This window comes from Xenopus tropicalis, chromosome 5 (assembly GCF_000004195.4).
Source record: "Xenopus tropicalis strain Nigerian chromosome 5, UCB_Xtro_10.0, whole genome shotgun sequence".
Lineage (NCBI taxonomy): Eukaryota > Metazoa > Chordata > Amphibia > Anura > Pipidae > Xenopus > Xenopus tropicalis.
Genome location: NC_030681.2, coordinates 105,579,733 through 105,592,452, shown reverse-complemented (window position 1 = coordinate 105,592,452; position 12,720 = coordinate 105,579,733). Strand labels below are relative to the sequence as shown.

Genomic DNA, 12,720 nt, shown 5'->3' with positions numbered 1-12,720 from the left:
GGACCTTGCCAGAGTACTGCATAGGTAATTTTAGCAGAGGGAGATAGGAGGTTCTCTCCTGTGACTGCACGGTGGATTGATAGATACAGACGCTACTACTGCTTGGGCTAGGTGACAGCCTGCTTGGATTTTCATAGTTACATAGTTACATAGGGTTGAAAAAAGACCAGAGTCCATCAAGTTCAACCCATCCAAGTAAACCCAGCACACACAACCTGTACTTACCATCTATACACTCACATACATAAACTATATATGAAAACACTAATACTAACTGTAGATTTTAGTATCACAATAGCCTTGGATATTTTGCTTGTTCAAGAACTCATCCAGGCCCCTCTTATAGGCATTAACAGAATCTGCCATTACCACATTAATTGGCTGATATGCCCTAACATGTACAGTATGTGTGTCCTTGGTTTGTGTGCACCATGAATCGTATGATCCCAGGGGGTGGCCCTTAGTACTAAAATGGCAATTTTCTATTTAGGATTATCCAATGGCACATAATCACTAAAAAGGTATATTTTTTATAAAAACAGTTTATTTAGATAAGGCAGGGTCACTCTACTACTTGTTGTGTGGTATATACAATACCAGGTCCTCAGCACTTTTATCCAATAGTGTTCAATAGGTAGTAGTGATGAAAAAGTAAACTTGCTGCTCCACCTCAAGACAACCCCTTTGGCTGGGTTCCAAACGTATAAACAGCAGTATAACGGGAGCGCATATATGTGAAAAAGACAAAAAACAAATAATAGTGCAATATTGTTTAAATAACAGATCTATAGAGATAAACGCAAACACCAAATAGATGTGTAAAAAGGCTTTTTCACTTTGTGTGAATCACCCTGTGCAGTAGTACAAAATGCTCACCAGATGGCGATGGGTAGTTAGCCAAAAGTATATCCAAAGTCAGATTGCAGCCGTATCCTCAATGTGGGCACAAACAGGAGAAAAAACGGCAGATAGTGCAAGATCATTTATTACATAAAATTTCTGAAATAAAATCTACTACAACCAGAAGGGCTCAATGTCGATCTGGACTTACAGTAGCTGCCTTTTAAGGTGCAAAAAATTAGCAAAACGGGATGGGAAACAATTTTTTGATGCGTGTAACTTTTTTTTGTGTGCGTGCAACTTTTTTTTGATGCGCGACAATTTTTTCTGTGGCAAATTTCTGCGCCCGATTCGCAAAGAGATCTGCCAATGCTGAAATGTGGAAATTCGACGAAATCTGTGCCTGTTGAAGAATTTCACACATAAATACTCAAAAGACCCAATCGTGTGTTTTATATAAAATCTACAGTCTAACATAGAATTTCACATATGAAACCTAATACTAAACTGGACATACATATAAATATTCATATACAAATGTATGAAAAGGTTTATTTAAACTCATGGATACCTGTCACTGCACATTCATTCATGGTTATATTTAACTTGTAATTAGCTGTTAGTAGCTAGAGGTTACACTGTTAATCATTGTTAATGATTATATACTGTAAAGTTAATTAGAACTCTATGAATTCTAACATTAGGCTTGTTCTGCCTTTGACATTTATTGTAACAATAAAAGCCATGTTTTATTCAGTTGTGTTCTTCCAACAGTGGTACATTGTGGCCTAAGCTTGGTCAATATAATTATGTAATAGCAGCACATCGGGCATCTTGAGGTTACTTCTCAATAACTCATTTATCAGCACAATACAGTCAAAACATTGTATTGTAATTATTAAGTGATTTACAGACCCAGACTACAGTCTGTGGATTCTGGCAAATGCCAGAGGGGCTGCTGTATCATGCCATAGACAGTCGCTATTTATTGGGCTGGGGAAGTTGTTTGGGCCTCTGTGTGTTTGAAATGTCAGGGTCTGTTTGGAACCCTAGTCCTGACCTGATTATTTTCCTCATCTTCTGCAACTTTAAGGTATCTTTTTTGGTGGTCATGTCTTGGTCCCCTAGAAAACAGTGGTATAGGAACCAAGTTCCAGGGAACTCAAATTTAAGCTAATGTATATGTTTTTGTTTGATACATTTATTTGTCTATTTTCCTTGTTTGACTTTATCTACAAGAAAAGAAGAATGCAAAAGATTTGTATGATGAATACATTAAAGGGGAACTCCACTCAAACCCAAATTGCGCTTTTGAAAAGTAAACATAAATTCAAGCAACTTATACAAAATATACATCAATTAAAAATATGCAGCCTTTTCATGATTTTTAATATAATAATATGGTTCGGAACAGTTACCTAAGCCTGGCCCTCTGTTCTCCTGCTGATCTGGCTGACTACTTTGACACTCAAATAAAATGTTACTGTAGTCAACTGTCTTCCTGCCTGCCAGCCTGCATCCTTTAAATCCCACAAATCCCACAATGCCCTGCACATGTGACATCAACAAGGAAAGGAACATCACAGTGAAATGAATTATGGGTTATGTAGTTCCTGCATGCTGTCTGTAAGCTCTGCAGAAGTTGTTACAATTTGTAACATTGGTGTTTTAGTCCCTCCTCCCCTGCCAGGATTTCAAATGATGCAGAAAAAACATATAAAAATGGTATTTATTAATACTTTTTGAAGGAACATTTTACAGTAATAGGTATATTAGGGGTTTCTGTGTTGCATGTGACTCTTCTCGCCTACTCCTAGTTCAAGCCTGGATAGATGATCTCCTATTCATCTCCCTTTCTTCTTTAAAAAACATTACCTGGTAGATAGCGTAAGTGAGACATTGAGATTCTAATATTTAGAGCTGCAGAACAAACGTTAAATAGGACTGTTTTGCCTCCAGTGAGGATTAAATATATGTAAGTTGGGATCAAGTACAAGGTACTGTTTTATTATTACAGAGAAAAAGGAAATCATTGTAAAATATTAGAATTATTTGCTTATAAAGAAGCCCATGGAAGATGGCCTTCCAGTCATTCGGAACTTTCTGGATAATGGATAACGGATTGCAAAAAGACAAATACACTGCTGGGGGCCTCATCAGTAATGATTCATGCAAAATACAAATACACTGTTGGGTCCTTTATAAAGGAAGCATAAAGTACATGGGCACATTCCTGCAGTTGTAGGACGAGTAGGGACCCCATAGTTATATCAGTCATTTTTTAAAATTTTGACATTGAACGTGTCTTGTAAGTAAAAATACTTTCAAATAGCTTTAATTTTTAACAAATATTAACCAGATATGTTACCTGAAATTGTATTTACTAAATGAGGAAATGGGTAAAGTATTGGGACTTTCACATACCATGATTTTATATTTTATATAACCCTAATATATTTGTGTGTGTATGTCCTTATACAGAGATGCAACATGTAACATGTAACAGAGTGCAACATGTAACCCTTCTTTAAGCAATAGGAAAAAGTGATAGAAAACAAATACAGTAATAGTCCATAATCTTTTTATGAACATTTTTTCAGATTTCCTAGAAAAGGAAAAGATCCCAAAAAGTTCAGTAAGTTAAATTTGTTTTTTAAATGTAAATCTTTCAGCTTTCAAATCACTGTTTCCGTAGAATCTGAGAGAGAAGCCACTAAAAGGCAGAAGACAGGTTAATCATTTGCAAGGGATGTTTATGTTGGGGGAAAACGGTTTGGGGAAAGTGACATTTCTTTGTATAAAATGACAATTATGTGCCAGTATTTTGCATTACATATTAACATAAGATCGCATAATATTATATTTAAGCCTCACTGTGCTTAACCTCATCAGATAATGAAATTTCTCTTCATACAGAGACTACAAGAGGAGTGGCAGAATCATATCTGAGTATGAACTTCTATCTCATGCGAAGTAAAAGGTCAAAGGACAAATGCCAGATGGACACAGAACACAATTATTGCCGGTTGGAGCCGCTGGGCAAATAAAAAGGCTGTGCTTGTATTCTGATCAGTACAGAAGTATGTGAGTGAGGGGAAAGTGCTGGAGGCTTAAGAGCAATTGTATATCTTGTCATTACCTTGGTACCCTAAGCACAGCAGATTCATTCAAAATGCAAGAGCAACATGTATTACTTAACGAGGGGGAGGATAATGAAATGGTAAGTATATTTCCCCTTTACTATTTGTGTTATGTTACACTTTGTCCCAGAAAATAATATAATCAGTGATAAAGCATTATGTTGCCTGAGAATATGAAACCCCTTGCATGCATGCAGCAGGCAGACAGATTTTTTATAATAGAAATTTTGTTAAATTGTAGGGAGAAAAATTAGATTGTTAGATGCTTATTCTTTTCAGTTCCTATTGGGTCCTGCTGTACTTAAGTGGAAATTCATAGAATTCTACTATTCAAGACTTTGCAAGGGCTGCCCCCCTTCTCTGGAATTCGCTCCCACAAACTGTCAGACTTTCTCCCAATCTCTCTGCCTTCAAGAGATCTCTGAAAACACATTTATTTAGAGAAGCTTACCCTAATCTAGTTTAGCAATACCCTGTGCCACACCTCTCACAACTCTGGTCATGCCCATTCCCACACCTTGTGTCTCAACCCTTTCTCCTTGTAGATTGTAAGCTCTTTTGGGCAGGGCCCTCTTCACCTCTTGTATCGGTTACTGATTGCTTTATATGTTACTCTGTATGTCCAATGTATGAACCCACTTATTGTACAGCGCTGCGGAATATGTTGGCGCTTTATAAATAAATGTTAATGTAATGTAATGTAATGTACTATTACATATAGATGAATATGTAGATTGTGATTTTTATTAGGCATACATTAGGAGCTGGAATGGTTCCTTGTAAATGTTTTTTTTTTTAATGAGCAGATTTGTCCTTGGCTAAACTGGAGGAACTTGACCTTACTTGAATATATTGTATATAAATATATATATGACTATAATGGGGAAATTAAAACTGCTGCCAATCTTACAGCTTTGAGGCTACACTCCCAAAACTTGAATCACATAGCCATGGGATCCAACAAATATGATATTTGTTGGATGCCCAAATGTGGGTGGAGCTACGAACAGCTAGGTGTTAGGCACCAGGTAACTGCAGTTCAAGGTTAGAAAAATTGGGTGGAGCCACCAACAGCCAATAAGATTTTACCCATTGACTTTTAATGGGGAGATTCAACTTGCTGCCATTCTCACAGTATTAACACCAGAGTTCCCACTAGGGTCACTAGGGGAATGCATTTTTAGGTTTTAAAAAGAAGGTGGAGCCAACAACAGCCAATCAGATTTCACCTTTTGAATTTTTGGTTTAAATTTAAAATGATGCCATTCTTATACTATTTACGCCAGGGGCCCCAAACTTTGCAGAGTAAGTCAATGGGTGACAATAATTCAAGGTTTGAAAAAGTGGGTGGAGTCACAGACAGCCAATCAGTTTATTTAATTGATTTTAATGGGGAAATTTAAAGTGATGCCATTCTCACACGTTTAACACCAGTGTCCCCAAACTTTTCACAGTTGGCCACTAGAGGACTAAGGTTCAAGGTTAGAAAAAGTGAGCAGAGCCACCCACAGCCAATCACATTTCTATCATTGATTTCAGTGGAGAAATTTTAACTGCTGCCATTTTTACATGTTTAATGTCAGTGTCCCTGAACTTTTCACAGTTTGTCACTGGGGGGACTAAGGTTAAAGGTTAGGAAAATTTAATTGGCTTATATTTAAACTTATGCCATTATTTAAGCATTAATTCCAGGGTTGATAAACTTTGCAAAGTTAGTCACTGGGTATTTCCAGCTCAAAGTTAGAAAAAGTGGGTGGAGCCTCCAACAGCCAATCACATTTCACCTATTTACTTTCAATTGTGAAATCTAAAATGCTGTCAGTCCCACAATTTTGATGCCTAAATCCCCAAACTTTGCAGTGTTGGTCACTGGGGGACTGCAGTTCAAAAATAGGAAAAGTGGGTTGAGCCACTAACAGCCAGATTTCATTCACTGAATTAAATTTAAAATGCTATCATTCTCACCCATTTATGCCAGGGTGCCCAAACTTTGCACAGTTTGTCACCTGGTGACTTCGACTCAAGGTTAGGAAAAGTGGGCACACCCACCAACCACCAATCACAATTCACCTATTGCCTTCTTTAAATATTAATCCTAGAGTCTCTAAATTTTGCAGAGTTAGTTACTGGGTAACTGCAGTTCCAGGTTAGAAAAAGTGGGTGGAGCAACCGACCACCACTCAGATATCACTCGTTGACTTTCAGTGGGGAAATTTAAATTGCTGCCATTCAGACACTATTAAAACCAGGGTCCCCAAACTTTGCATAGTGGTTTTACTATATAACTGTGATCCAAGATTAGAAAAATTGGGTGGAGCCAACAACAGATCAGATTTCATTCAGTGACTTCATGTTTTTTCCAACCAACATGAAGTTTGTTCTCAAACTTCCCTTTCTAACTACTTACTGTAGCTGTGAATCAAGCCTACATTTTATATTGCAAGTGGAGTTTGTGAACGTTACCTACATGCTCTTATTTGAGCACCTTTCAAAGATATTTTTGCATGTAGATATAAAGGCACATGTTTTATGTATTTATATATATATTATACTGATTGAAAAAAGTTTTGATCCTAATACTCATTGTTTCTCAGGAGCTGTTTGGATACAGAACAGTCAGGTGGCGACAAACTCTCTGTATTATTGGCTATATATTTTCCCTTGGGTTTCTGCGAGTCCTTTTCTATTGGAAGCCAGAGCTGGATGTCTGGTGTCAGTGTATTCCATGCAGTTTGTCAGAGGCTGATGTCATATTACTTAGAACAACTGTAAGTATAATAAAAAATGTGGAGATGAAATGCTTGACCATTTCATGATTTAGGAAGTGAGAATGTCTAGGCACAAATATATATTGTACAAATATACAATGTACGCTGCGATTGACTGTGAATGCCCTTCCACTTCTATTCCACTTGTTGTATTATGGTTGAACATGATGGACGTATGTCTTTTTTTAACCCAATTTACTATGTTACTATGTTACTTGTACCCATAGAGGGCATCAAGTAAACAGAGTTTGACACCAGGGTGGTTGCAGTTCAGATTACATGTTAATCCTCAAAGACATATGTGTGATGTGTTTAACAATAAACAATTCACCTATATTACTTCATTTATGGCAATAATTTCTCCATCTATCAGGATTCGTATCTTAACATAGCGTTGTTTGGGTTAGGTTTTGGTGTTGGTTTTGGTTAGGTTTGGTACAATTTTGCCTTCCAGGACCAGGGAAGGAGAAACTGCTCTCCAAAAATTGCAATTGCACAATTTTGCCTTCCAGGACTAGGAACGATAAACTCCTTTCCAATTATTGCAGTTCAGTAACATCATAAGTGCTGTAGGGTTTTCCATTCCTGGCCAAGAACTTATACAGGTATGCAACATGTTATCCTGAATGCTCGGGACTTTTGTATTTCCTGAAAATTTGGATTACCATACCTTAAATCTCCCCAAAAATCATTTAAACATTAATAAAACCTTCAATAAGGATTCATATGTAAGTTGAGATCAAGTACTGTACAAGGTACTGTTTTATTATTACTGAGATTTTTTTTTTTAAATAAGAATTGCCTATAATCGAGTCTATGGTAGATGGATTTCCTGTAATTTGGATAATGAGTTTCTGGATAACGGAACAAAAGCAAAAGCATCCCATACATGTGCATATATCAATATATATCACAAAGTGATTAAAATACCATGAAAACATATACAGCTTTTTTGTACCCATAAAATATATATATAGTTTTAGTCTGAAAGGGTGTGCTTTAAAATTTTAATTAATTCTACATAAAATTCTTCGGCAGCAAGAAATAAATGGCACAGGGGAAATTCTAATTCGTTACTGTATTTCTCCTCGGTGTCTTTGCAGATGCTCAGTTATTAAGAAGTGCTTGGGGTTTACTCACCTTTGAATTAGCTCCTTTTGAGAGGGTCTCCCAGGGAAAATTCCATAAATAACAAACATTTGCATTTTACATGTAATATTCTTGATTAGACAATTATTGCATTATTTCAGTTGCACATGTTAAGGACTGACATGATTGTCTTTGTTTATTTATGAAAAAGGTTCCAGAGAGTTCCTATGATTTTAATCAGTACAGGTAAATGGTTTTAATAGCATATACTATATATATACTGTAGATATCTCTCTCTTTTGGCCATATTTATCAAAGTGACGCTAGAGCTTGCCAAATTTGAGGTTTACCCAATCTTTGTCCATTTCTATAGAAATTTTAGAGACTTATTTATCATTTGGTATCAAATGTGCAACTGCAATTCTGCTGAACAGACATAAAGGAGCCATTTAATTTGTTGTTAAAGCAGGAGTTAATTTAGGTTTATGGCACATGATGCATTTTCTTCACTAGCACAATGATCATTGATTTTTTTTGTGTTTTTTTTTTTTTTACTGGTGAAGAATATACATCATGTACCATTAGCTATGAGTAATCTACACTGAAAATTATACAAATAATGTACAATCTGTTTTTAATTTTACAAAGATTTGAAATCAATATGTAGCCCCATGACATGCATATACCTGACAACACAATAAATTATCTGTAATATTTTCTACAAAAAGTATAATTTTCTTTCCAAATAACGGTGGCAATTTTTGCAGGATGAACTCAAGCAATACTACAAAAAGAAGGTCAATGAGATTTACCCTTGTATCCCTGGCTCAAAATCATCCCATCAGATTATTACTGGTGAAAACTCCATCATGAGTAGATCATTAATAAAGCCACAAGGCAAGGTAAATATTTGCAAAAACTCAAGTTCTACCTTGAACATACAAAAGTGTAAATACAAACAGGGATATATATATATACAAATATACATACTGTAACAAGGAGAGGACTCCTAGTATTTAAAGAATTGTTAAACAAAAATTTAAATTTTTGTTACACAAGAGTGCGGAAGAGAAAGGGCGGCATTGGGGGCAGGGACATGTTTCAGTGTAATGTATTGTTACTAGCACCAGTGCTGATTCTGGGGCTGCTGCCTCATGTTGCCGCCCTTTCTCTTCCGCTCCGCTTAGAACTTTAGCATTGGAGCGCGTCTAGAGGGCTGAATCACTAGTGCAGATATATAAAATAGGCAGAAAGCTTTGTATTGCTGCTTTGTATTGCTGCCTTGTAGTTTTGGAGTCCTAGTTTTGATTCCAGCCAGGGCACTATCTGCAAGGAGTTTGTCTTCTCCCCTTGCCTAAGTGGGTTTCCTTCACACTCCAAAAACAGACAGGTAAAGTGGCCTCTGGGTCAGACCTAGGGAAAGGCAGAAGAGGTAAGTGCTTAGGGTTTAGCTTTGGGCGCCTACCCAGCTTGGCCCAGCACTGATGGCCTGTAGTGTGTGAATGTGATAGGGAGTTAGTCAGTAAACTTCGCTGGGCCAGCGACTCATATACAATCTCTGTAAAGTAATGCGGAATATGACAGTGCTATATAAATAAAGATAATATATATATTGAAAATTATGGGGCTGATTCACTAAAGGTCGTTAACGCTTAACACATAGGGGGAGATTTACTAATCCACGAACGGTCCGAAGGTGTCCGAATGCATTTTTTCGTAATGATCTGTATTTTTGCGACTTTTTCCACGCCGTCGCGACTTTTTCGTATGTCCCACGATTTTTTTGTCGCCGTCGCGATTTTTTCGTATATTTTCCTCTCCCCTTCATCACTGTCGCGAAAAAATCGGATTGGTTTTCCCGCCGTTTACTATCGCTAAATACGAAAAAATCGCGACGGCGACAAAAAAGTTGTGCAAAATACGATAAAGTCGCGACAGCGATGAAAAAGTCGCGACAAATACAAAAAATTGCGATGGCGACGAAAAAGTCGCAAAATTTTCGTTTCCAATTCGATCTTTTCCCTTTCGGGATTCGGATTCGTGGATTAGTAAATCTGCCCCATGGTTTTATGCATTAAAAAGTGTTCGATAATTAAGTACCAATTCATCCAAGTCATTTCGCATGCATTACTACTATTTCAAATGTGTAAAAATCCTGATCGCAAAACATTATTTCCATCGCATTGAGGTAATTATCGAATAGAAATAATACCAACGCATAATTCACAGACTTATTTGAAGCGTTAAAAGCATAAAATGTGGCAATAAATACTGTGAAACTTAACGCCTCCCAGGAGTAGGCGTTACTAAACAAAAACTGCAGCTGGTGATTGTCTGTGGTGACAAGATGGAGTTTGCAGTCGGAATTTTTCAAGTATGTGTTCGCCCTAGAACAAAAAAAAAAAAATGGTAATTTACAGAACGATAGTTTTCAGAAAGTAATGGTTACGTGCTTAATAGCGTGTGCTAATATCGCGCGCTACGAAATAACACATAAATATCCCACATCCAACCCTTCTTTTATGCAGGCAGCACTCACACAGAGAGACTCTTTCTGTCCATTCTAGCAATACAAACATGTAACTACAGGGACAGCATGGTCTATTGTGAGCAAAAATCATGGTATTGTACTTGATACACCTTGGCTAGATCTGAAGCAAGTTACATGTTGCAGCCGTGCACAAGGGAGCCCTGTATTAAACACTCACTATAGGCAGATTCTATAAACGAAAATAACAATAACAGATTTTATCATTATAGATCCGGTATATAGAAGTGCAAAAAATCCGTTATGCTTGGAACACAGTGGAGGGGCAGTTTCAGAAAAACGGGTAAGCCTGTCATAACATGAAAATGTGTTTTAAAGACCTCACTCAAGACATAATATCATTAGCTCATTATTTTATCCTTTCATTAAAGCATTCTGGAGGAGGAGCTCTCATGCTCAGACATACATTCCAAATTTGGTTCTGGTCTAACCCAAGAAGAACAAGAATTCAGGTATAAAACAATTTAGAATTAAACATCTAAGGTGACTTCATCCCCCTATTGCACTTGGAAGGTAACACTGCAGATTGTACAATGATAAATGTTCAGGGCCCAGTTTATACATTACAGTTTCACAGTTCCAGTAACCAGGCGGATGCTGTATTTTCACAATGAAAAATCAAATGTCTGCATTCTGTTGCTCATTAAATCAGCATTCGTATTGCTGTACTTGAGATTTCTGTGGCCTTACTAATACATGCATTCTTTTTTGTGCAGGCAACAAGTCTGTGGTCTTAACAAAATTGAAGTGGAAATTAAGCCACTCTGGGTTTTACTCTTTACAGATGTAAGCATTTGTAATTATTTAATCCATTACATTTTTTTACATGTTATTATAAAGATTTTCTAGAACTCTGTAATGTAATCGTTGACATACAGATACAGAAAGGTAGCGCTAGCACAGTATCTTTCTTCAATGCGGATCTCTTTGGGGTATGTGCGCAGGCATTTGTGTGGGTTGAGTTGAGTGAGTTTGCCACATAATTTATGCTAAAGATTCACAGGATTTGACTGGTGCAGAATAATATTAAAATGCTTTGTAAACAGTTACAGGTATGGGATCCCTTATCCGGAAACCCGATATCCAGAAAGCTCCAAATTACAGAAAGCCTGTCTCCCATAGACCCCATTTTAATCAAATAATTCAGATTTTTAAAATTGATTTCCTTTTTCTCTGTAAAAATAAAACAGGGCTTTGTATTTGAGCCCAACTAAGATATAATTAATCCTTACTGGATGTAAAATAATCCATTTGGGTTTAATTAATGTTTTATTGATTTCTTAGTAGACTTAAGGTATGAAGATCCAAATTACGGAAAGACCCTTATCTGGAATACCCCTGGTCCCGAGCATTCTGGATAACAGGTCCTATACCTGTACTTGTTTTTAATTTAAAGGAGAAGGAAACCTTCAATCACTGGGGGTGCCAAATGTTTGCCAGTAATTGTAATCACTTACCTCATATTCTAGGTCAGTGCTCCTGTTAGCAGAAACCTGCACCAGCCCTTTTTCTTCCCTTCTTCTTTCTTCAAAACCCTGGACCTTCACATGCACAGTAGATTGAAAAAAAACATTTTTTGTTAAAGTTTGACTTTTCATTCTACTGAGCATGTGCACCATGCACAAAGAAAGAAGCAGAAGGAGGATCACATTAGTATCCCAGCCTGGGTGCTAACAGGAGCACCAGGCAGCACAGGGTGTAAGGTAAGTGATTACAATCACTAGGGGGTGCCCAACATTTGGCACCTGCAGGGATTGAAGGTTTCCTTCTGCTTTAAGAGAAGAGCAGGAGAAACACTGAGTGATGGTGCTATATAAAGTATAACTACAGTATATAGATAATGAATAATGTACTCCCTGTTGTAAAATATAAGGCTATTAGAAGTCACCAAGGATTTCCATGACCATACAGGGAAACAAGGCTAGAGGCCGAGAGTTTTCATACAGGTCGTGAAATTCCAAGGTACCTAAAGGTGTTTTCATATTGTTATAAAATGTGGCACGTTATTCATTCCCTATGTATTTATGGATTATTTCCATAGCACCATCTTAGTGTTTGGCCTAATTTTTTACAATACATAAGTGTCCATGAATTATTTGACACAAAGTAAAACACTGAGAATATTACAAAACGGAGTTGGCGCTCAACAAATTAGACCACCCAGTGTAAATATAGCAATCAATTTATTTGAATTTTTAATTCATTATAATATTTATTATAATGAATTAAAAATTCAAATAAATTGATTGCTATATTTACACTGGGTGGTCTAATTTGTTGAGCGCCAACTCCGTTTTGTAATATTTTAGTCTATATTTGGGATTAGTCCGGAGGA

The 12,720-nt window shown here is 36.8% G+C and overlaps 1 protein-coding gene across 1 annotated transcript in view; it reads left to right on the top strand.

The window, feature by feature from the left end:
• Nucleotides 1-3,872: 3,872 nt before the first annotated feature.
• The window catches only part of atp13a5l.2 (ATPase type 13A5 like gene 2), a 52,664-nt gene continuing 43,816 nt past the window's right edge, over nt 3,873-12,720 (top strand). Inside the window, exons 1-6 of the mRNA XM_004914365.3 lie at nt 3,873-4,060; nt 6,575-6,748; nt 8,605-8,739; nt 10,598-10,668; nt 10,757-10,837; nt 11,102-11,171. Of these exons, the coding sequence (XP_004914422.3) occupies nt 4,013-4,060; nt 6,575-6,748; nt 8,605-8,739; nt 10,598-10,668; nt 10,757-10,837; nt 11,102-11,171 (579 nt within the window). The 5' untranslated portion in view covers nt 3,873-4,012. The remainder of the gene's footprint in view (nt 4,061-6,574; nt 6,749-8,604; nt 8,740-10,597; nt 10,669-10,756; nt 10,838-11,101; nt 11,172-12,720) is intronic.